This window comes from Chiloscyllium punctatum, chromosome 9 (assembly GCF_047496795.1).
Source record: "Chiloscyllium punctatum isolate Juve2018m chromosome 9, sChiPun1.3, whole genome shotgun sequence".
In the NCBI taxonomy this organism is placed as follows: Eukaryota; Metazoa; Chordata; class Chondrichthyes; order Orectolobiformes; family Hemiscylliidae; genus Chiloscyllium; species Chiloscyllium punctatum.
This window is the reverse complement of record NC_092747.1, coordinates 39,448,734-39,474,686: the sequence shown is the minus strand read 5'-3', so window position 1 is coordinate 39,474,686 and position 25,953 is coordinate 39,448,734. Positions and strand designations below refer to the sequence as shown.

General features: G+C 39.2%; 1 protein-coding gene across 2 annotated transcripts in view; it reads right to left on the bottom strand.

Annotated features, from left to right (window-relative positions):
- Positions 1–25,953, bottom strand: part of flt1 (fms related receptor tyrosine kinase 1) — a 207,279-nt gene that overhangs the window by 118,101 nt on the left and 63,225 nt on the right. For both annotated transcript variants that reach the window (XM_072577287.1, XM_072577286.1), the window contains exons 8-10: positions 24,413–24,530; positions 16,652–16,821; positions 12,365–12,521 (exon numbers count right to left, since the gene is read on the bottom strand). In XM_072577287.1, the coding sequence (XP_072433388.1) occupies positions 12,365–12,521; positions 16,652–16,821; positions 24,413–24,530 (445 nt within the window). The remainder of the gene's footprint in view (positions 1–12,364; positions 12,522–16,651; positions 16,822–24,412; positions 24,531–25,953) is intronic.

Genomic DNA, 25,953 nt, shown 5'->3' with positions numbered 1-25,953 from the left:
CTCCGGTTTCCTCCTACAGTCCAAAGATTTGCAGGTTACGTGAATTGGCCTTGCTAAATTACCCATAGTATTCAGGGATGTATAGGTTAGGTGGATTAGTCATGGGAAATGCAGGTTGATAGGTAGGGAGTGAGTCTGAGTGGGATGCTGTTTGGAGAATCTGAATGGACTTTTTGGGCTGAGGTTTCCAGCATCTGCAGTCCTTGTTTTTACCTCGTTGATTTTAACCCTACTGCGAATCCTCTTGCAAGGATGCCTGCCTTGAAGAAGTTTTCCTCCTCCCTCTACAAGCTCTCCACTCTGTAGGCACCCTGCCTCCATTCCTGATGAAGGGCTTTTGCCTGAAACGTTGATTTTCCTGCTCCTCGGATCTTACCTGACCTGCTGTACTTTTCCAGCACCCCTTTTTGGGCTGATTCCCATACTGTAGGGATTCTATGGAATAGCAAGTGAAAGGATGACCTATGATCCAATAATGTCTTGTTGTTTGAATTATTGAAGAAACAGTCTCCATTTCTTTAAACTCCTCTCATAAAATAATGGTGCCTAGCCTAATTATGCCAGTGAATTTATGTTGCACTCGCAAGTGCATCCTTCCTTTGATAAGGAGACTAAATATGTTCACAATCTAACAAAGGGTGGTGTCATCAGAGCTGTATACAATTACATCATTTCTTGTGTAACAGAAATCTCTTGCAATGATGACCAACATATTATTTGCTGCTTTAATCACTTGCTGCATCTGCAAGCTAGCATTTAGTGGATGAACTAATGAACAGAGACACCGAGGACACTTTGGACATCAACTTGTCTGAACCTCTCATCATTTAACAAATGTTCTGCCTGTGGAAGGTGGATAAGTACACTTACAATATATTCCAACAGTGATGTTCTTGTCTTTAATGTCCATATCCCCTAAATGCCTTCTTATACCTCCTCATAACTCACATTTACAAGTAGTTGTAGTTTATTAGCAATTTTGGAAACAATTACATTTGGTTCCTATGTTCAAATCATTTATATAAATTGTAGGAGTTGTCGTTCAATCACTAAGCATTTGCAATGATATTAAACCTTTAGTTCCTATTCTCTGTTAGCCAATTTCCAATCTATACCAGTGTATTGCTCCAATGTGATCTAATTTTGTTTACTAACTTTCTATGTGGGACCTTACAAAAAGCTAAATATTTTCTAAAAGTCCCCATTGCTTTTGCGTTGTACTCATGTCTTTCTCTGGTTTCTCTGCTTTCACCCTTCATAGAGTCATAGAATCATATAGTACTGAAAAATAAGCAGTGAAATACACCACACCAACTGTAGTCCATTATGATATCAGTAACATCCTCAAAAAATTCCAATAGGTTCAGCATGGGACTCAGCGTCTGCGAGATGGGCCCAATGGCAAAGAGATGGCACCTAAACAGTGGCAACTCCTACGTGGGGTGGGAGGGGGGTGGCAGTGCAGACGACTGCAAGGCAGTGGAAGAGATGTTGCACTGCAGGTGTCATTGGTGAGCTGGTTCAGGACTCATGGTGAGGGCAGTGGAATGACAATACACTCTCTTTCAGTCATATCTTTTTATTCTTTTTATTCTTAAACTATTCAAAATGGCACCAGATTGTGGTGGTGGTTGAAACCTTTCACTGTATTTTGCATTTATTATTCACCGTAAAATGCAAATACCAATAAGTCAAATCTCTCTTCAAATCTCCATCACACCCACACTTTAACAAGCTTTCACACACGCAAACACATACACAATCATGTACACTCACATTCACTACTCACATGCACTCTCTCTCATGCATGCACACACACATAAGTCTATAGGGTGAATTTTTATTTGCAGAATTATATTTGCAGATACACTCTATTTTACTCAAAAACTGTACAATCTGCAGGCAGTCAATACATGTAACATTTTGTAAATTCCACTTTGGAAATAGAACCAGTCTGAGTCAAAATTAGGATACAGACAGACTCTGATCTTTAATACATTGTCTGAGCGGAGATGTCATCTTTTGTTATGAAACTTCAAGTTATCTTGAGAAGGTGACTTAAAAGAAGTTTTGGGATTTATATATTAATGAACCGAAACTGCAACCCATTCTAAAAGATGAAAGACTTAACAATCCAGGTTTGTTCAATATATCATTTCAGTTCATGATACTGCAATCTTTTGCTATAAATTCTGTATTTTATGATCTGAAACTCCACAACCATCTGATGAAGGAGCAACGGTCTGAAAGCTAGTACTTTGAAATAAACCTATTGGACTATAATCTGGTGTTGTGTGATTTTTAACTTTGTCCACCTCAGTCCAACACCGGTTCCTCCATATCATGATCTCCCTTGATTTGGTGATGCTGGTGTTGGACTGGAGTATACAAAGTTAAAAATCACACAACACCAGATTATAGTTCAACAGGTTTAATTGGAAGCACTGGCTTTCGGAGCACTGCGCCTTCATCAGGTGGTTGTGGAGTACAAGATAGTAGGACACAGAATTTATAACAGAAGCTTGCAGTGTGATGTAACTGAAATTATACATTGAAAAATTCCTGGATTGTTTGTTAAGTCTCTCATCTGTTAGAATGTCCATGTTAGTTTCACTTGTTTCATATGTAAATCACAAAACGTTTTTTTAGTGAATACCTTCAACACATTATCTGGGCTGACACCAATTGTTGAATGGATTAGTGGTGCTGGAAGAGCACAGCAGTTCAGGCAGCATCCAAGGAGCTTTGAAATCGACGCTTCGGGCAAAAGCCCTTCATCAGGAATAAAAGCAGTGAGCCTGAAGCATGGAGAGACAAGCTAGAGGAGGGTGGGGGTGGGGAGAAAGTAGCAGTGGGTGAGTGTGGGAGGGGATGAAGGTGATAGGTCAGGGAGGAGAGGGTGGAGTAGATAGGTGGAAAAGGAGATAGACAGGTAGGACAAGTCATGGAGACAGTGCTGAGCTGGAAGTTTGGAACTAGGATGAGGTGGGGGAAGGGGAAACGAGGAAACTGTTGAAGTCCACATTGATGCCCTGGGGTTGAAGTGTTCCAAGGCGGAACAATTTTTACCAATTGTTAAAGTTAACCTGAGAATGTAACTTTTAAAAAAAATTTGTGATTTACGTATGAAAGAAGTGAAACTAACATGGTCATTCTAACAGATGAGAGACTTAACAAACAATCCAGGTATTTTTCAATGTATAATTTCAGTTACATCACACTGTAAACTTTTGCTATAAATTCTGTGTCTTACAATTGTGTACTCCACAACCACCAGATGAAAGAGCAGCACTCTGAAAGCTGGTGCTTCCAACTAAACCTGTTGGACCTTAACCTGGTGTTGTGTGATTTTTAACTATGATCTCCCTTGTGTTGGTTCTGCCCATTCTGAAGGATATTAATATTTTCAAAGTGTCCAATAAACACATATTTAGAAGACACTGTAATATTTTCCCTCTTAGTGATGCCAAGTTAATCGGGAACACAAATGGACTGTTGGACTGTATTTCAAAGAGAGTGGAGTATAGAGAGGTTTTGTAAAAACTGTAAGGCACAAGTCAGACTACAGCTAGAATACTGTGAACAGTTTTGTGCCTTTATTTCAGGGAAAACATACTGGCAATGAAGAAGTTCAGAGAAGGTTCACGAGGCTGAAAACAGGTATGGAGGGATTGTCTTATGAGGATAGACTGAGTAGATTGGGCCTGTATAATTTAGAAAATAGAAGACTGAGAGGTGATCGTATTAAAACTTACAAGATTCTTAGGGAACTGGACAGGTTAGATGTGGAAAGGTTGTTTGTGGGTGTGTATAGGACCAGAGGGCATAATCTCAGAAAAAGGGGCTACACATTTTACTTCGAGACGCAGCGGAAATTTTTCTCTTAGAGGGTTGTGAATTTGTGAAATTCCTTACCACACAGGGCTGTAGAGGTTGGGTTATTCAGTATATTCAAGGCTGACATAGATACATTTGTAATCAGCAAGTGAATTGAGAATGATCGGGAAAAAGGCAAGAAAGTGGAGTTGAGGATTATCAGTTGACAATTGGACTGCATTCTGGGGAAGATGGGACCTGTACAAGCAGGACGGTTGCACCTGAACCAGAAGGGCACCAATATCCTGGGAGGTAGGTTTGCTAGCACTCTTCGGGGGGGGTTAAACTAATTTGGCAGGGGGATGGGATCCGGACTTGTAGTCCAGCAAGTAGACTAGCTGTTTGTCAGGATGTCCAAGAACGTAGGGAGGCTGTGGAGAAGGTAGCACTGACAGGGAATACTTGCTGACACAGAGATGGGTTCAAGTGTGTATACTTCAACGCAAGGAGTATCAGAAATAAAGTGGGTGAACTTAAGGCGTAGATCGGTACCTGGGACTATGATGTTGTGGCCATCACAGAAACGTGAATAGAAGAGGGACAGGAATGGTTGTTGGAGGTTCCTGATTACAGATGTTTCAGTAAGATTAGGGAGCGTGGTAAAAAAGGAGGGGGGGTGGCGTTGCTAATTTGGAATGGTATAACGGCTGCAAAAAGGCAGTTCGAGGGGGATCTGCCTTTGGAGGTAGTATGGGCTGAAGTCAGAAATAGGAAAGGAGCAGTCACCTTGTTGGGTGTTTATTATAGGCTCCCCCATAGCAGCAGAGATGTGGAGAAACAGATTGGGAAACAGATTTTGGAAAGGTGCAGAAGCCACAGGGTAGTAGTCATGGGCGATTTCAACTTCCCAAATATTGATTGGAAGCTCTTTAGATCAAGTAGATTGGATGGGGTGGTGTTTGTGCAGTGTGTCCAGGAAGCTTTTCTAACTCATTATGTAGATTGTCCAACCAGAGGGGAGGCCATATTGGATTTGGTACTTGGTAACGAACCGGGACAAGTGGTGGGCTTGTTAGTGGGTGAACATTTTGGTGATGGTGACCACAATTCTGTGACTTTCACCTTGATTATGGAGAGAGATAGGTGCGTGCAACAAGGTAGGTCTTACAATTGGGGGAAGGGTAAATACGATGCTGTAAGACAGGATCTGAGGAGCATAAGTTGGGAGCATAGGCTGTCAGGGAAGCATGTCGTGGAAATGTGGAACTTTTTCAAGGAACAGATACGACGTGTCCTTGATATGTACGTACCTATCAGGCAGGAAAGAGATGGTCATGTGAGGGAACCTTGGTTGACGAGGGAGGTTGAATGTCTTGTAAAGAGGAAGAAGGAGGCTTACATAAGCTTGAGGAAACAGGGTTCAGACAGAGCATTGCAGGGATACAGGATAGCCAGAAGGGAGCTGAAGAAAGGGATTAGGAGAGCTAAGAGAGGGCATGAAAAATCTTTGGCGGATAGGATCAAGGATAACCCCAAGGCATTTTATGCGTATGTGAGAAACATGAGAAAGAAGAGAACGAGGGTAGGTCCGATCAAGGACTGTAGTGAGAGACTGTGTATTGACTCAGAAGAGACAGGAGAGGTCTTGAATGAGTACTTTTCTTCAGTATTTACAAATGAGAGGGACTGTATTGTTGAAGAGAAGAGTGTGAAACGGACTGGTAAGCTAGAAGAGATACTTGTTAAGAAGGAGGATGTGTTGGGCATTTTGAACAACTTGAGGATAGATAAGTCCCCTGGGCCTGACGGGATATATCCTAGGATTATGTGGGAAGCAAGAGAGGAAATTGCAGAGCCGTTGGCAATGATCTTTTCGTCTTCACTGTCAATGGGGGTGGTACCAGGGGACTGGAGAGTGGCGAACGTTGTGCCCCTGTTCAAAAAAGGGAATAGGGATAACCCCGGGAATTACAGCCAGTTAGTCTTACTTCGGTGGTAGGCAAAGTAATGGAAAGGGTACTGGGGGATAGGATTTATGAGTATCTGGAAAGACACTGCTTGATTAGGGACAGCCAGCACGGATTTGTGAAGGGTAGGTCTTGCCTTACAAGTCTTATTGAATTCTTTGAGGAGGTGATCAAGCATGTGGATGAGGGTAGAGCAGTGGATGTAGTGTACATGGATTTTAGTAAGGCATTTAATAAGGTTCCCCATGGTAGGCTTATGCGGAAAGTCAGGAGGCATGGGATAGAGGGAAATTTGGCCAGTTGGATAGAAAACTGGCTAACCGGTCAAGGTCAGAGATTGGTGATAGATGGGAAATATTCAGCCTGGAGCCCAGTTACAAGTGGAGTTCCGCAGGGATCAGTTCTGGGTCCTCTGCTGTTTGTAATTTTTATTAATGACTTGGAAGAGGGAGTCGAAGGGTGGGTCAGTAAATTTGCAGATGATATGAAGATTGGTGGAGTTGTGGATAGTGAGGAGGGCTGTTGTCGGCTGCAAAGAGACTTAGATATGATGCAGAGCTGAGCTGAGGAGTGGCAGATGGAGTTCAACCCTGTCAAGTGTGAGGTCGTCCATTTTGGAAGGACAAATAAGAATGGGAATACAGGGTTAACGGTAGGGTTCTTAGTAAGGTGGAGGAGCAGAGGGATCTTGGGGGTCTATGTTCATAGATCTTTGAAAGTTGCCACTCAGGTGGATAGAGCTTGTAAGAAGGCCTATGGTGTATCAGCGTTCATTAGCAGAGGGATTGAATTCAAGAGTCATGAAGTGATGTTGCAGTGTACAGGACCTTGGTTAGGCCACATTTGGAGTACTGTGTGCAGTTCTGGTCGCCTCACTTTAGGAAAGATGTGGAAGTTTTGGAGAGGGTGCAGAGAAGATTTACCAGGATGTTGCCTGGAATGGAGAATAGGTCGTACGAGGATAGGTTGAGAGTGCTAGGCCTTTTCTCATTGGAACGGTGAAGGATGAGGGATGACTTGATAGAGGTTTATAAGATGATCAGAGGAATAGATAGAGTAGACAGTAAGAAATTTTTTCCCCGGGTACAACAGAGTGTTACAAGGGGACATAAATTTAAGGTGAAGGATGGAAGGTATAGAGGGGATGTCAGGGGTAGGTTCTTTACCCAGAGAGTGGTGGGGCATGGAATGCGCTGCCTGTGGGAGTGGCAGAGTCAGAATCATTGGTGACCTTAAAGCGGCAATTGTTTAGGTACATGGATGGGTGCTTAAGCTAGGACAAATGTTCAGCACAACATCGCAGGCCGAAGGGCCTGTTCTGTGCTGTATTGTTCTATGTTCTATCAGATCAGCCATGACCTCAGTGAATGGGAAAGCAGACTTGATGGGCTGAATGGCCTATTTCTGCTCCTATATCTTATGGTATTATGTGATTCATCTGGTCCAGGGGAATTATCAACTTTCTATCCAATTATTTTTGAGTTCTCTACTGCTTTATTAATACTGATTTATTTTAGCTCTTCATTTCATAACATCTTTGCTTTGGGGGGTGGGGGGGTGTCTATGCCTATTCTGTGATGATAGACACAAAGAAATTGTTTCATTTCTCTGCCATTTTCTTATTTGTTATAAATTTGCTGTAATGCGATTGTTAAATTGGGAACAATGTTTGTACACTGCAAATTTTTAATGCGTGTATTGATTATAAAGCGATTCTTGCCCCATTGCTTTAAATGGTACTGTGACTATACAATTTTCTTATCACACGGGATTGCACAAGAATGGAACTACTGTATTCCCTATGTTTCATGCAGCTTTAATTCCTTACTTATGTATACTCAAGATTACCATTACAAGTTCATGGCCTATAAATAACTCATGTAAATTTTTATTATTCTTTCCTGTTTGTTAACACCAATGAAACTGATTGATGGATCAAGATGTCCAATCTAAAATTCTCTTACTAACTTACCAATTTTTTTCTTTATTAAACAGTCCTAGCCAACCACTTATTCCTTTTGCCTATCCTTCCGAAATGATAGACATCTCGAATATTGAATTCCCATTTGTAGTCACATTATAATCCAAAATGGCAATTAATCATGCCCATTTACTTCTACTTGGACTTTCAAAACATTTATATCATTGTGAATGTTGGCGTGTATTCTGATAAAGTGTTCTTAACTTTGACTGTTTAAACTTTATTCCACATTGTACACATATTTGATGCTGAACTTCATTTTATGTCTTCCTATTTCACTTCTACTTTTGTACAACTACTTTTGCTTTCTTCCTAACTGAGCTCTCTCTCAGGTTACCAACCCTAGCCTAGTTTAAACTCTCCTGAACAGCAATAGCACATCTTGCTGTGAGGGCATTAGTCCTGGTCCTGTTAAGATCCATCTCATTTGGCTTGTATGAGACCCCGGATTGGAATGCCTCAGAACTGGCCTGAAAGCCTCAGAAATCTGATACCATTTCTCTTGGATTAATTGTCCAGCCGCATAGCATCCCTACAGTGTGGAAAGAGGCCTATCAAGTCTCTACCAACCTAGAAAAGCATCCCACCTAGACTCAAACACTATGGGACAATTTAGCATGACCAATCCACCTAACCTGCACATCTTTGGATTGTGGGAGGAAACCACAGAACCTGATGGAAAACTCAGGTTCCTGGCACTGTGAGGCAGTAGTGCTAACCACTAAGCCACAAGCTACCCTAATGTTCAGTCACTCAATCCTCCTATTCCTATGCTAACTGAGAGGTGACACTGGGCAGATATTACTACTCTAAAAAGGTCCTGGTTTTTAATTTTTTTCCTAATGCCCCAAAATATGCTTCCAGGGATCTCACCCCCTTTTCTATCGATGTCATTGTTGTCCATGTGGACTATGGCCTCTGCCTGTTCACCTTCCATCCTCTCCACCCCACATCTGGCTGCAGTTCAATGATGCCTTAACAGTAATTACAAATAGACAGTAATGCCGGCATCATGTGAAAGAAAGAAGCTCTGTAATTGCAACTCTAACAACTTTTTGAGTTGGTTAGAAGTATGAAGTAAATGCCTTCATGTTCAATTTCTGTTCAGAAGATTTGGAACTCCATTTTGCCCTTAAGAGCAAAGTCTTGTATGTGTTTTATGTGTAGGACTTATATTGTTCTATACCAAAAGAGTTCAAGAGTGATTATTACAAGGTAAAATCTATGTATTGCGGCCAGGCAATGATTATTCCTAAAAATGCATGCAACCAATTGTTGAATAATAATTTTTTTCTGAGTTTTAACCTAACAGCACCTATATTTGCACACATATTTATTTTCCATAGAGTAACTTTAAAAATTTTGTAACTGAGATAGTAAAAACTCTGTCTTGTTCCAGTAGCAATAAAAATACATGAAATCATATCAGAATTAAATATGGACAGGCCTAAACAAGGAAAGCTGGAGACATTCTCTGTTTTGGATGGGGTAAAAAAATAGAACAGCCAGAAAAATCTCTCAAAGCCAGCACTCATGCTGAAGATCTGACTGAAAATCAAAAAAACAAAAATCACTGCCTCAACTTTTAATTGAAATTAATTTAGCAGAAGATTTTAAATACCTGTATGAGTGGAGTTTGCACTTAGCAATGTGCGAGTGAAGAAAATACCCAAAGTCAGCCTTAGTGCTTCGCTCCCCACCGCTCAATGTGTCTTAAACTGGACCTCAATGCCAAACAATGATCAATTTTCTCTTGAAAGTGACTGCTGTGTCTTTCTAGTATGAGGACCAGGCAGAATTTTTCTGAGAAACCACACCACCAGTCAGCCCTCACATGCAGTGGGTGAATATCTGGAAAGATCTTTGTGTCATGCATGATCTTCTGGGAAGTGATCTGTGCCCTGCAAGGCCCTGCCCTTGATCCCAGCTCTTGAAAAAAAATTAACTTATTCCTTCCCTACATGAGGCCCCAAATACTGATGATCTCTGAGCCATCGATTGCTGTGAGATCACTTTCACTGTGATTCAACTCCAGATCATACAGATGAAAGTATAATTAATGCTGCCATGCCTCCTTACACCACATGAACTAGTAAACCTCAGTTTATGCAAAATCAGATGTAGCATAAAGCCTTGTTCAACACAAAAGCGACCGAAAGCTGCACTGTTCAGTGTCAGGTGCACATTGGGACATGTTCCAATTTGTCAGGAGTGCCAACACTGAAATTAGCATAACACATTGAATTCAAATGGATTACACGACTTTATTTAAGTTAAGTAATAAACAGCTTAATAAAGTGGCAAAAAACAGCAGATATACATCAAAGCTCTCTTTATCATTAAACAATAATTCTGCCAAATCTTTATACAAACACAATGGGGAGATGAAGCGCATCAAAAAAAAACAGAAAGCCAGCAAAATTCATTTTTGATATTTTCTTCAAATGTGCCATAAATCCACCTCCAAAATGTTTTAATAATTAGTAGACTTAATTCCTTTGTAGTCTTGAAAATAGACACACTACATCTGCAAAAGATTATTTGTTTGGGATTTTAATGATATTATGAAGCAGAACTAGAGAAACAGCTTTCCTCTGCTTTTCAAGCAATGGTTCCGGAGTAAACTAGCAATTTCTCACAACAAATGTCTCTATAATTTAGTCCAAAATATTTTGTCATAATGCTCAAAGGGTTACCTTCTGTTTTTCTCATTGTTCATTCAGGGAGTATCATTAAAATTGACTTTGTACAGATGTGTCATTACTTTTGTATGTTGCACTTTTTTGCTCTAAGTCAACTGAAAGGTCAGAGAATTAGCAGAAATAATGTAGATTAAATTTTCAGCGTTTATAGATAAGCATATGTCCATACTTAAACTGTTAAGTATATAGGGCAGAATTTTTACTACCGGGGTGGGTAGTTGAAGTCAGGACATTTCCTGGCTCACCAGACCTGCCAGGCCCTGATATACACAAATTTTGCCCAAGTGGGGCCAGGCATGGTGTGGAGTCGGGCCTGCCGACTGCAGAGCATCGACGGCCTGGTTTGAACGTTCACCTTGGTCTCTGGGAGCACTCCCAGTTGTACTACAAAATTTTAGGCTGTCGATCCCTCATGATCCTATCCACTCCCCATGACCCCTTCTATTTCTATTCCAACTTCTACCCAACCTTCAGCTCTTACGCTCTCCATGCCAACTCAATGCCAATACATGTCTTCAAGCCTCTAGTATTGGCGCTTTAATGATCTGTTTGATTGTCACGTGTACAGGGTTGTTTTTAAAGTTAAGAGATTTGCAAACACATTTTTTTTGTCTTAGCAGTTCCACACTTATATGACTACATGACTACGTAAATATTGCAGATACCATTCAAATAAGCATGGAAGGGGTACAAGTTTATTTTGAGCTAGAAAGGATGCTATTGGGAGCCATGCGACTGTCTAGAGGGCAAGTGTGGGCACTAAGTTGAAATGGAAATGGCATTGAAGGGCATGAGTAAGACCTTTTGAATTTACCTTCCAGACTATGGCTCCTGGCTCTTCTGAGGGACCAGGAACCACAAGGCATAAGGAAACTGCACAATTCCATTAAAATTTGTAGAGGACTAGGCAATATCAACCCTTACAAAGAGTCAGCCAGGTCAAGATTACAGTGTGGGGCTTCATGACCCACATCAATGAAAAGTGGGGCAATGAGAATGAGGGCAGGAATCCTAGAATTGGGTTCCAGACATCTTTTTAAAACGCTTCGGAGTTCTTCCATCTCCGCATTAGTCTGGGCCACACTAACAAATTTCTAAACAAGGCACTATATATTTCTTGCATCAACAATAAAACACCATCATAGAAAATGATAAGATACACAAAAATCAAACCTTCATAAATGTTTAACCATGATTAATTCTACATAAAGAGATTCACATTAATCTTTGACTATTTAAATACATGCCTCCTGAAAATACCGTAAGTGCAAACAGAAAGTGCTTATCATAGGCAGTTTGCCAACAGCTTCTAAATGTGAAACATTGTCCATTTAAAAATCCCAGTCAAACACTATTGTGTGCAATTCTTACCATTAATTGGCTGTATAGACTTTTCCAACTAGTGGGCAAAAATGAATTCAAAAGTCAAAGGTGGGGAGCAGCTTTGAGAAAAGAAGAACCAGCCTCTAAACAGATTTAAATACACTTTGTACTATAGAATCTTTAAAAGAATGCTTAATAGAGGTGTCTGAATAAAATGATACTCGATGTCATTCCATTTCTGATAATTTACTGCAATGAAAAAGCCTATTTTAGGTAAACAAAACATCTAAGTTTTTAAAATGCTGACTGCCCTGAGGATTTTATTTATAGTTAACACTGTTCTATTTCTTTTTATTTTGTGTTTGGTATATATGCATTTATAAAAATATTCATTTCAATTTGTAGCTAGCCACAATTATAAGGCATGAGAAATTACTATAATGAAATATATATTAAACATGTTGACATTTTTATTAAATAAATGTAAGTAAACCCAAAGCCTGCACTTAACCCATATTGTTAATAGTATTTAACAATGTAAATAAGTGAAAGGTCAAACAAACAAATCTACTTACTGTGCTTTTGAACTACTTTGGGCACAAGGTTGCCATCCCCATAGAAATCTAGGAATAGGGATGCCATAGGCAGTGCATGATAGAGTCTGTTTGCTGCCCAATTGGAAGAGATCAAAGTTCTGATTGGACACTGCCTTTTCACATATATGTGGTTTTACTGCAAAAACAAATTAATGAGAAAACCAAAAGCCAAATAAAAAAAAGGAATTTAAAAAAAAAGACACAACTCATCTCATTATATACTAAGGCCTTATTCACATATTCAAAAGCTAAGTGAAGACAGTACCATCCTTGCAGTGTGATATATTCATGCTTCTCCTGTTTGTCTCATCACAATTCATTTTTATGTATGAGAGTAAAATCAAATTTTTCACAGTTATCTGTGAAGATGCAATCTCAAGAAAAAAACATGCTGCCCTACAAAAAGTGTTTGAACAATCCTCAGAAGAGATATTACAGCATTAAAACAAATGAATGGTTGAATGAATAACAAATACGTGATCTATGTCCCAATTAGTTCAGCTTTTTGCTGTCAAATGTCCACTCTTGGTGAAGATTGGATCTCTTCTATTAACGATTTTGCAAGTTCTCCATACGTATTAAAAATGTTCATCTTCCGATTTTAGCATTGTCACAAGTTTGTCAAGATTGTTAAATTGCTGGATAGGAAAGCAAAAGTATGGGATTCATACTTTTAGATTGTGTTCAGTCTCTGGCCACAGTGGTCCCTGGATTCAGTTCTGCATTTCTGTGGTACCCACTTGAGCAGCTGAACATTTTTTCTGTTTCAAAGCAGAATCTCACAGTTTTAGCAAAGTTACAATTAGCAAGGTCCTGCTGCTACGTTGCAGGTGTCTGTACAGTAAACTGCACTCACATGTCCCTGCTGAACCTTAATAAACTTTTACGGTTGATTTTTCTGTTTTGTTTGACCTTTTTCCTCAAGGAATGATGGGCTTTGCCATGGATCTTCTTTGCTTTCTCTGGGCAGGATTTATTGTCTACATTGCTTCTCTTCCTGTACTTGTTGATAATGAAGTTCACAGACGACTTTGGTATCCCAGTCCTTCTGGATATTTCGTGGGCAGACTTTTTACACAAGTGATAGTCAATAATGATAGCTTTTTGAAACTCTGAGAGTTGCTTCAGTTTTTCCATTCTGGGTAAAGCTGAGGCACCTAGGATGCAAGAATGCGTTTTTTTTTAGCGTCCACAGTTGCTCTAGAACATTCCCTAACATGGTATTATGTCACTGGCTAACTATAAAGGGATTGTCCAAATACATTTTGTAGGGCAGTATATAACATTACAATTAAACATGCAATATTATACTTAAATTTATATATTATACTTATATTTAAATTCAAAATATTGCTTTTAATACACAACTATGGTAAACTGGTATTTACCAAGAACTTTGCTAATATCTGAAAAGATTTAAGAACTTGTGATCCTGATCTCTAAGAATTCTGCTTATTTGTGTTTCTGTTGCTATATTTGCCTGAATGTATCATTAATCTTATGCAGTGAAATCTGTCAACAGCAACCATCCATGCTTCCCTAAACAACTCTATGTTCACAGCTTGTCTTCTTATACAGTTAAGAAACTGCTCGTCTAGCACAATATACTCCACCATTACCTGGCCCTTTACCAATAAATGGGTATTATGACAGGAAGGTTCATACTTCTTCTCTGATCTTTCTTTTTCCATGTGGTTCAGTTACTTTTATTCTATCATTCAACATCAAGAGACGTCTTGTGCCATCAGGAATTTGAGTGCACATTTTTTGAAAGGATGTACAGTCAGTACTATCTGCCAAGTTAGATTCCATGGTGTTCACTGGTTTAAAATCCAGTGATAAAACTCCAAATACATGCGACAATTACATCTCATGCCGTCACTACAAAGACGTTTTTCAACAATGTTAGTAAATGGGCATTTTACTGTTCCCAAAGTTTTGTAATCATTTTATTGACAAGCAGTCGTTACTCAAAGATGGTTGCTAATGCTGATTTCACTGTATGAAGAAATGCTATCAGCTAGTCTACACTTTTACATGCAGTAAGTTTCAAATGTGCTAGTATCAACATGCTAAAACTAAGTTTCTTTTAAAAATTTCAATATCCTGTATATCATCTAAAGGAACTAACCACATGTTCTGCCAATTTTTACAAAATAGCATTCTTAAATTTAACTTCCTTTTTCCAAAACCCCCTGCGTACTTGCTGTTTATTTATGATATGACGGGTATTGTGAAATTCCATTCCACACTCAGAATCACATCCAATGCAAGTGTAGACTGGAGAATCATGCCCCAATTCAGAAGATCCCAAAATTTCCAGTGATTAGACTTATTCACCGGAAATTCAGGAGCTCTACAAAGAGTGAAAGTCAGCACACCTATTTCTGCTTTGTCTCATTAATTGAGAATTATTGCCAGAAATAGATGCTTACAAAATTTATTATACTAAACTATAATGAAATAAATATAATTCACCTAATTACTAATTAGCAGTGAAATAACTGGAGCATCACCACACAATTTAAATTCTGTCTCTAGTAAATGAGAGAGTATGAATTAAATAAAGATTCCAATGGTCACATTTTGGTGCGATATTCAAAGAGTCATGGTACCATGGAATCAGACTTATAAAAAAGTCAATGCCTGTTAAGAAGGACCCAGGAAATGGACTCCATCAAATGATCAATTCCAAAGCAATTTGCAAAATTGCTCTAATTGACCAGATGGTGATTAGCCTAGTATTGGGCAAATTGATCGTTATGGTGGCTGGCACATTGCATGTTCCCTATATAGGCTTTTCCAAAAGAAAATGCCCTTCATCTAGCATTGACACTTGGATAGACATAATCTGGAAGATGGTACTTGCATCTAGCACAAAAGATTGTGTGTGTATATCTGGAGTTCAGTGGCTATTGTACTTCAGTACTGAACCTCAACATCTCTACCCGTTTCAGCACTAGTTAATATGATGGTTCTAAGTATACAACTAGCAAAAGCCGACCAGTACTCCATATGAGGAAGACTGAAATTACTTGTATAAACTTTTCTCAATAGTTTGGACACGTATTTTGGACTCAGTACTGGTGCTCCAAAGGCAGGACTTCTGCACAATCCAATTCCAACCTTGAAATCCTTTGCACTGTCCCTGAGCTTGCCTGGCTTAAACTAAAAGGAATATCCCTACTTCTGGGCTGGAGATGTTCAAAGTCTGCAGTCCTAGCCTGGCACCAGAAGTTCATGCTTCCAGTGGTGGCTAACCACCAACTTCACAAAGGCCAAGCGATACCTGGGTTAATTTAACTAGCTATTTTAAATAAGTTCATAATTATTGAGATGACTAAACGTTTTTCTGCAATGCAGTGTTTATATTCACCTGTAAAATGTTCACTTGGCAAAAACAGTGAAACTTCACCTCAAGCCTCCTTGCATGTACAGATCATCCATCAGACTAACCTCACCATTTACTTTCCTTGTGAATTTATAATGCTTAGTGTTTTTATGTGTTCCATCCAATGTTGGCTTTGCCTTATTTCTATAACTGACAGAACCCAATCTAAGAGTTTGGATTGTTGGAAATATTCTTTCCTATAAAATTAATGGTGATCTCTTGCATGTGGGCAAATTAGATTCTTTAACCACAATAATTGGAGGAATATTGGATCAGGAAAATGGCTGCTTTCATAAAGAGTCCATATATTTTATGTCAATATCAATCTTTAGATGGAGAATTGAACAGACTCTTTTGCAAGAAGGCATTCCTTCTCACCTCTAAGTTAGCTTGTGAATGCAGAATATTTGTATCAATTTCTTTATTGGTATTTTGCTTTTACATTAGTGACACCATCTACTGAAAGGGCAGCAAGTATCTAGTTATAGGGTCTTAAATGTGAAAGGGAGCAAAACACAACAATTGGCAGCTCTATATAAGGTATAATGATACAATGTACCAGCCTCCAGCACTGCCAGTGAATTTTCAATTGACCCAAAGGAAATAATGGGCCGATGTTTTCAATTAATATACAGGTACAGGTGACTGTATAAATTTTGACATTAAACAATTTTGCAACAGCTGCAGATATTTTGAGTTGCTGTGAAGCCAAATCAATACAACACACTTTCGATTGTCTTGTTTAAATTGATGCTTTAACTTCTTGCATTTCTGAAACCAATGTGATCCAAAAGTGTAGAATTTTTACTGAGGTGGATTCTGGAGCTCTTTGTTCAGAACGAGAATGCAGAAATTTATAGTCTTCATTTACTTACCATTTACATTAAGAGAGAATGTGATATTCTTGTAAAGGTTCCACTGTTTGAGCTCTAGTATAATACTATAACTCCCAGTATCCTCTTCTGAAATGTCTCTTATAGTCAGAACATAGCCAGTGATCTTATAGCGAGTAGATCTTTCAGCAATAGGTTGCCCATTCTTTAACCTGTTGACAGAAAGATTTCATTACATTACACTAAGTAGCATTGAGACAACTATGTAAGCTTGGATTACGTGGTCAGTGGTAAAGCAACTACACTTTCCACCGATCTCAAAGGAAGATCTGAAAAGATCTAGCAATGGCTGTGGCATGGACTCCCTTTACTGATGTGAATTTGAATCTGTTGCCAAGTCAAAGTTCCAGATGTCTACCAACAATGATGTCATCAATGTAAATCAGGAAGCATAGAATCACAGACTTTTCTTCACACAATAATATCATTTTACAGACAGCAAAATAAAGATTGGGTTCACCACCATTTCAAGGCAATCAGCGTTGAACAAAAATACAGGCTGTGTTCGTGATGCTCACATCGCACTAAAGGATAAAAGATGGAATTAAGGAAATGCTAAGATAATGCTAAAATGCTAAGAGATTATGGCGACTACACAGAAGGAAGCCATTTGCTCCACCATGTTTATGCTGGTTTCCTGAAAGAGCCACTAAGCCATTCCCATTCGACCAACTTTTCTCAATAGCCCTACAATTTTTTTCTTCTGTTCAGATAATTATCAAAATCCTCTTGGAAAGCAAAGATGGAATCTGTTTCCACCACATTCTCAGAAAATATCATCTTATCTTAACCACTCATTACACAAAGAAAAATTGTCCTCTTACTGCTATTGGATCTTTTGCCACTAACCTGAAATCAATGCCTGCTGTTTTCGGACTCTTCCACCAATTTGAACAGTTCCTCCCATTCTCGAACACCCTCCCCAGGGTGGCATTCCAATGGTATGACAAAATTGTTCTCCTCCTACTTAATTATCGAGCTACCACAAATTTGCAGCGTGCTCATAGGCAATGGGCATCAATTAGTTAGTTAAGTAACCAAATTAACATTCAGGAACTGGTAATCAGGAATCCTGGATCAGCCTCTCCTTGCCCCCCTGTCCTCCACCTAGTCAAGGCAGGCCAGGCTGGGGGAGTTGATTGTTGCCAGGAAACTGATGCTGTTCATCTCTAATTAACTGGATGCAGCTGCCACACTTCCTTGACAACTACATTGAATTTGGTTCAGCGTGTCAGAACACAAAGAGGCTTCTTTTCCCTACAGTGTCTTTGCCACATGCAAGGCTCCACACCATGCAATCTCCAGATGATCTAGGAATTTATTCCCCATGTGTATTCTCACAGTATATCCAGCTGACCACTTTGCATGAACACATGATTGAAATCAGGGCCCCAGGTCAGGCAGTTATTATCATCTGGAGTACCAAATAATAAAAAAAAGAATTTAAGGCAGACAATTCATTAAAGCCAGTTGGTGAGGAATTGCACTTTCTGCTTTCTCAACTCCAATTTAAATTAAATAGTCTGAAAGTAGGTTTAAAGCATAGCAGGACAGCTGTGCAGCATGAAATACCAATTCTGTGGATGCTTTCTATGGCCTAGATGATGTTTTCTAGCTGCAAAAGCATAAGCTTCAAGTTTTAGAATTTGAGCATCATAAAAGTTGAGAACTACATGGATATCACATTTAACAAAGCAATCACACCACAGATTAAAAGCCTGCAGGGAAAGAAGGAGTGGGTAACAACTAGGCAGGCTAGAGAGAGAGAGAGACAGTGCAGAGTTCCCAGAGTCTCTCTCACTCGTCCATTTTGGAGACTGGTGCGGGTGGTTGTTCTTCAGAATAATGTATTGACAGCCAAGCATCTGGCATTGCAAGTGGCTCAATTGTAGAGCTAGGGTGGGTGGAAAGAAGAAGAGTGAAAGGGCAAAAGTAGTAGGTGTTTTGATAGTTTCGGGAACAGACAGGAGTTTTTGTGGTCATGCCTCCATAATGGCATGCTGCCTCTCTCTGATGTCAGGGTCAAGGATCTCACAGAATGGCTGCAAAGTATTCTTTTAGGAGAGAGTAAAGCCCCAATAACCATGGTCCATATTGGCACCGATAATGTGTAGAGAGAGAGGTTGTGATCTTGAAAATAGACTTTTGGATGCAAGGCAAGACCTCAGTAATCTCAGGATTGCTCCCGTACCGTGTGTGTATTGAAAGTGAAAAATTGAGCAAATGACCACAAAACTGAGAAAAGTATGGGAGAAGAAGGACTTTTGATTTTTGGCTAAGGTGAGATGTGTACAAGCAAACCAGTGTGCTTGGTTCCCTGCTGTTCACAATCTGTATCAATAATTTAGATGTGCAGGCCAGTTGTAATCTTTCCAAGTTTACAGGTGATACAAACCTTGGTGAGAAATTGAGTTGTGAGGAGAATGCAAAATAAGCTTCAAAAAAATCTAGACAGACTGAGTGACTGAGCAGGTGGAATGTATTGAAGATAAGTGTGAGGTCAGAGGAATATAGAAAATAGGAGCAGAAGTGCTTATTCTGTCAATCAAGCCTGCTGTGCCATTTTTATCCAATTTGGCAGGGGCAATAGAACAGCAGAGTGTTTCTTAAATGGTGAGAGATTGAAAAGTGTTAATATCCAAGGAGACCCAGGTGTCCTTGTTCAAAAGTCATTGGAAGCTCATACAAAGAAACAGTGACCAGTTCAGAATATAAATGGTATGTTAGCCATTACTGTAACATAATTTGAGTACGGGACCAAAGAGGTCTTGCATCAATTGCATGGAACTTTGGTTAGACTGCACCTAGAGTACTGTTAGCAGTTGTTCACTCCTTGCCTAAATAAGGATGTACATACCACAGAGGGTGTGCAGACGAGGATCACCAAACTGATTTCTGCAATGGTAGAACTGTTTCATGAGGAGATTTGAAGATTGGGCCTGTGTTTTCTGAAGTTCAGTAGAATGCATGGGGATCAGATGGAAATGAATAGAATTCTGAAAAAGGACAGACAGAATACATGCTTCCCTTGGACAAGGGACCTTAGAGTGCAGGTTCATAGCTCCTTGAAAGTGGAGTCGCATGTAGATAGGATAGTGAAGAAGGCGTTTGGTATGCTTTCCTTTATTGGTCAGAGTATTGAGTACAGGAGTTGGGAGGTCATGTTGCTGCTGTACAGGACATTAGTTAGGCCACTGTTGGAATATTGCGTGCAATTCTGGTCACCTTCCTATCGGAAGGATGTTGTGAAACTTGAAAGGGTTCAGAAAATATTTACAAGGATGTTGCCAGGTTTGGATGATTTGAGCTATAGGGAGAGGCTGAACAGGCTGGGACTGTTCTCCCTGGAGCATTGGAGGCTGAGGGGTGACCTTATAGAGATTTACAAAATAATGAGGGGCATGGACAGGATAAATAGGCAAAGTCTTTTCCCTGGGGTTGGGGAGTCCAGAACTAGAGGGCATAGGTTTAGGGTGAGAGAGGAAAGATGTAAAAGAGACCTACGGGGCAACTTTTTCACAGAGGGTGGTATGTGTTTGGAATGAGCTGCCAGAGGAAGTGGTGGAGGCTGGTAGAATTGCAACATTCAAGAGGCATTTGAATGGGTATATGAATAGGAAGGGTTTGGAGGGATATGGGCTGGGTGTTTGCAGGTAGGACTAGATTGTGTTGGGATATCTGGGCGGCATGTACGGGTTGAACCGAAGGGTCTGTTTCCACGCTGTACATCTCTATGACTCTATAGCTCTAAGGGGGTCTAGAATAGGGCACACAGTCTCAGAATAAAAGGCAAGCCATTTAGGATTGAGATGAAGAGGCACCTCTGCACTCAAATCTGTAAAATACCCTACTCAAAAGAATTATGAAAGTTCAGGCATTAAGTTGTTAGTATTTCTAGACGTCAAGGGATATGGGGATAGCACAGGAATAGATAGCAATGCACGATCTAGAATGATGGAGAAGTTGAGAGGGATAGAATGATTTACTTCTGCCCCATGTTCCTATCAACCTAGCCTCACTAATCTAGATGAACACAACATATTAAGTTCACAATCTTTGCTCTTTTTCCGGATTTACTCTCCTGCTTCATGTTATCCTGTTCTGAAACTTCAGACTCTGAATCACAGCCCTAATCTTTTGCATCTGGAGTTCTGTGCATTTGTTATTCCTTACTCTATAGTGAGGCTACGAGCATAATCTGCTGTTTTTCATTCACTTTGGTAGATTGTTAACAGGTACAAAGTTAATACAGGTCATGAGGGCTATTCAGTTTTGCTTAGTTCAATTGTATAGAGAGATCCTAACTCATGCCCGTTGAATCATCAAATTGTTGCTTAAATGCTTCTAGGCTATTTGAAGTTGATTCTACAACTTGATCATTCTCTGTGAATACATTTTTCCTTATTTTAACAGCAATTGTCTGAACGTTTGATCCCAATTCTAAATTATTAATTTAATATAGTTTCATTTATATAGGTAAATTTAAATTATTCCACAGAATCTCTGCAGTGCGGAAGCAGGCCATTCAGCTCAACAAGTCACACCAACCCTCCCATTTACCCCTGTGGCTCTGCATTTTTCATGGCCCACTCACCTAGCCTGCAAATCTTTGGAATGTGGGAGGAAACCAGAGCACCTGGAGGAAACCCATGCAGACATGGGGAGAATGTGCAAATTCCACACAGCCTGAGGGTGGAATTGAACTCAGTCCTTGATGCTGTGGGACTGCAGTGCTAACCCCACTGTGCCACCATGCCATCCAGGCCAATCATTTTTCTTAACACGCATTACTTTCTAAGACCAAATTTTAGACTATTGTTTCTAGACTGTAAAGCCCTACTTTCTCCAGTCTTCTCTCTGAAGTCTGTTCCTTAACACTGCATTCTTCTCTGCATTATCTCTACTGCAAGGATGTCACTTTCTTGACAGTAAAAACAGGATACATTGTTCAACTTGCAGTCGGAGCAGAACCTTATAAACTTTGTTCACTGCTTCCTCTAATTTGTAGTCTACGGCTTTGATAAAATAGTTAAAATTCCCACTGCCTTTTCTCTTACAGATGCACACTAGTTAGGTAATTTCAAACCAGTAGGACTCAGAGGCCTCTTTCAAATTTTTTTTAAAAATTCATTCACAGTATGTGGATGTCATTCACTGGGCCAACAATTAATGCCCATCCTTAATTACCGCCCATCCTTAATTACCCTGGGAAGGTAATGATAGACCCATAATACCACAGCACATGGACTTCATTAACTAACTTGGAGCAAATTACTGCAGATATTGGTAACTATACTGAAAAAAGTATGCTGGGAATCACAGTGGATCAGGCTGCATCCATGGAGAGAAAGCAAGCTAACGTTTTCATTAACTAGCTTCTTAATTAACTATTCAGATGTCAGTTACAAAACAAAGTCATCTAATTTTTCCTCCTTTTTGTAAAACATCATAGCTTCTGCAATAAGTTTTGTCACCAATAGTTTGATTCGCTAACATATTTAGATTGAGTAGAGTCATAGAGATGTACAGCATGGAAACAGACCCTTCAGTTTACAAGTAAAGCAACAGGGTAAGACAATTACCAAATCTTGAGATTTGCTTGCAAAATCATTGTTATTAAGTAGTTTCTAGATATCTCTGAAGCATTTCAGAGATTGGAATCATAAGCAAATTCAACTAGTTTGCATTATCTTTAAACCTTACTTCACTTTTATAAATTGCAAACAGTATTGATCTTAACACAAAGCCTTCAGGCATCCTGCTCAATACTTTCCCACAATCTGATATTAAAACTTCAATCCAAACTTCTGACTGAACGTTCCCAATTTTAAACCCACTCCCCAGCATTTCGCACAAATTTGTATAGTTTAATTTGTAGAATTCCAGGTGAAACCTTATCATAGGGAGATAGTGACATCGTGGTACAAAACTGAACTAGTAATCCAGAGGCCCTGGCAAGTTCTCAAAGGATATTGGTTCAAGTCCCACATGGGAGCTTGTGGATTTTAGATTCAATTAATAAATCTGAAATCAAAAGCTAATGTCAGAAATACTGAATGCTGTAAACCCCACTTGCCTCACTAATGTTTTTCACAGAAGGAAATCTGTCATCCTTCCCTGGTCTGGCCAGGTCCACAGCAATGTGATTGGCTCATAACTGTCCTCTGAAATAGCCCAGTAAACCAAATGAGCACAAGGGCAATTAGCAATGGGTAACAAATACTGGCCTTGCCCAAAATATCCATATCACATTAAAGAATAAAAATAAATGCCAAACCCAAATAAGAGCTAATTTTATTAAGCTGTATAAAATTCTTAATGGTTTGGCAGGAGTTGGTTCTTCTATCTGGGACATCATGAACTGGGGATCACAGACTCTGAACAAGGGGTTGACCATTTGAGACTGAGATGAAGATAAACAATCTTTGGAATTACCTATGCTGGGGAGTTGCAGATGCTCAATTGTTGAGTATATTCAAGCGAGAGCAATAGGTTTTGGGTGCTAGTGGAATCAAAGGATATGGGGATTGTTGTATTATTTGTTCTTAACACAAATAAACATACCAAGAATGATTGATAAACTAAATAAATGGTTCTTTATTGAATAATAACAAGATTGTAGGGCAATTCTTCATATATGTGTTAACTCTAGATCAACACCTCTCTAACTATTACATCACATTCTAACATACATTGTTTCTGATAATATATAACAAACTGTGTATATATTCAATAGTACGTTAATTAGTATGTTAGACAACATATAGTATCTCTAGAGTGCAAAAAAAGGCCATTCATCCCATTAAGTCCACACCAATTCTCCAAAGAGTGTCCTACCCAGATCCATCACCCCATCCCATCCCCATAACCCAGTGTGAACTTGGATATCCCTGGAGATTACAGGGCAACTTTTAGCATGGCCAATTCACCTAACCTGTACATCTTTAGACTGTGGGAGGAATCTGGAACACCTGGAGGAAACCCACATAGACATTGTTGCAAAAGATTGAAGTTAAAACATTTCAAGGGTCTTATAGCATATTTTCCTCAGCTCCAACACAATGAATGCAATACACTGTGCTCTTTCAGTACATCTTTCCTTATCTTTGATCGGGAATCCCAATTTAAGTTTAGTTTTGGCAGATATTAAATACCAATCAGATTCTAACAACAATAAAGCACATTTTGTTTATATTTAAGTACTCATCATTTTTTACCACTTCCCTCAAACACTTTTCTTGTGTCTTCTCAAAGTGATTCAAAATAGTAAAATAGTAGGCAGTAATACAAAGAGGCAGAGGGTAACAGTCTTTCCTCTAAGCCAGATGTGCTGGTTTTGAGTCCCAGCCTGGGAACATTCAAAACATGGCCTGGGCATTTGTATGATGGAGCCTCCATTATCATTATCTGGAGCTTCAGAGAACAAAATAAACACACAATGTATGTTGTCAGAGCATCTCCAGCTGCAACTGCACAGTAACACACCAATACCAAAGCAAGAATGCAAAGCACAGACCCTGTATTTAGCTGTCGGAAATTTCCCACCCACGCCTGGCATGAGTAAGTTTAAGATTTTGCATTGCAACATTGCATTGTGAATTACAGACTTTCAATTCTACAAACTGTTTTGCCTCCAGTCCCCATGTCTGATTCAGTGGCATAGTCATGTAAAGACAATTAGCTCCCTTTAGGCAATATTTCTTGTGGTCAGTTTCCAAATTAGTTTGTTAATTTTAATCTTACCATAAAACCTCTGGTGGTGGAAATGCTTTGACTTTTACTGGAAAACGATAGGCTCCCTGCCCAGCAAGAACATCCGCAATGCATGATTTCCGACATCTGGCATTAATAAATGGTTTTGCTATTTGGAGAAGAATAAACAAGGAATGCAAATAGTAACAGTTCCTTTAAGAAGTAATTTACATGATTTATGATGTGTAATGATGACTATCCTATATTCATGTATTACCAAATGCTGGTAACATGGATTTCAAATTCTGCTGTAATCAGTTTAAGACAAAAGTACAAAGAAAAGAAGTGTTGGTTTTATGTGTTAATAGAAGTTACATTGCAGAATATCTGTAAACCTTGACGTATACCTGAGAATTTACTTGTGTTTCTTCAAAACAGAAACTAGAACCAAACGATTTTGTAGCGGTAACAGACTTCATAAAATAATGATTAAATAAAGGGTTTGTTAATTAAATAGGGATCATTACCTGTACCAAAAATGCAAAGTCTACACTTTTAAATACATTAAAAATATTTACCAGATGCGATATTGCATTAACACTCATTGTTTCACATCATATGTCTGGTATATTGTCAAAAAATATTACTATAGCTCCTCCTATTATTTAAATTTCTTTTCTGGACTATAGAATGCCTAATAGACAACTTTATTATTGAATGGGAGCCCCACTTTTATAGGATCTCTCCAGTATAGAAGCAGGCCATTCAGCCCATCAAGTCCACACTGCCCCTGCGAAAACATCCCACCCAGACCCGTATCCTATCCCTGTAACCCTGATTTTTCCCATGGCTAATCCACTTAGCCTATACATCCCTGGGCACTATGGGCAATTTAGCATGACCAATTCACCTAACCAGCACATCTTTGCACTGTGGGAGGAAACCTGAGCACTCAGAGGAAATTAACACAGACACAGGGAGAACGTGTAAACTCCACACAGACAGTCACCCAGGGCTGGAATTGAATCCAGGACCTGTGAGGCAACAGTGCAAAACACTAAGCCACGGTCTGATATGTCAACTTTTGGATGTGCCATAAAAACTCTAACATTAATTGGAAAAGCTGTCTGTTTGTTCAGGCAACAATACAATCACATGATGCTGTCCAAATAAGAGGTGGGTATTTCTCTTAGCATCTTGGAGAGCTTCTATCCTTCAACAAGCACAAGCCAAAATAGATTAACTGGTCATTTGTATGCATGGCATTTGTGGAACCTTGTGGTCTGCAAATTGGCTGCTGTATAAAGCAGTAGTAATTATATAGGCTGCAAAGATCAGTGTGGTTTTTTAATACCATAAGTCACATTATTAAAGAAAAGCAAAAAGACCTATTCATATCAAACTAATGTACAAATGTTGTTAGCATTTAATTGTAAATTATTATCTTTTCATTCTAGTTTCTTATAAGTTTTAGAAATTTATGTCATCAGGGAGTAGAATTTCACATGCATTTATTCTGAAGGAAGATTTGCTTGTTTCCTATAACATTAAAAATTGCCCTATAATAATGAGGAAAGTAATTTGCATATTTG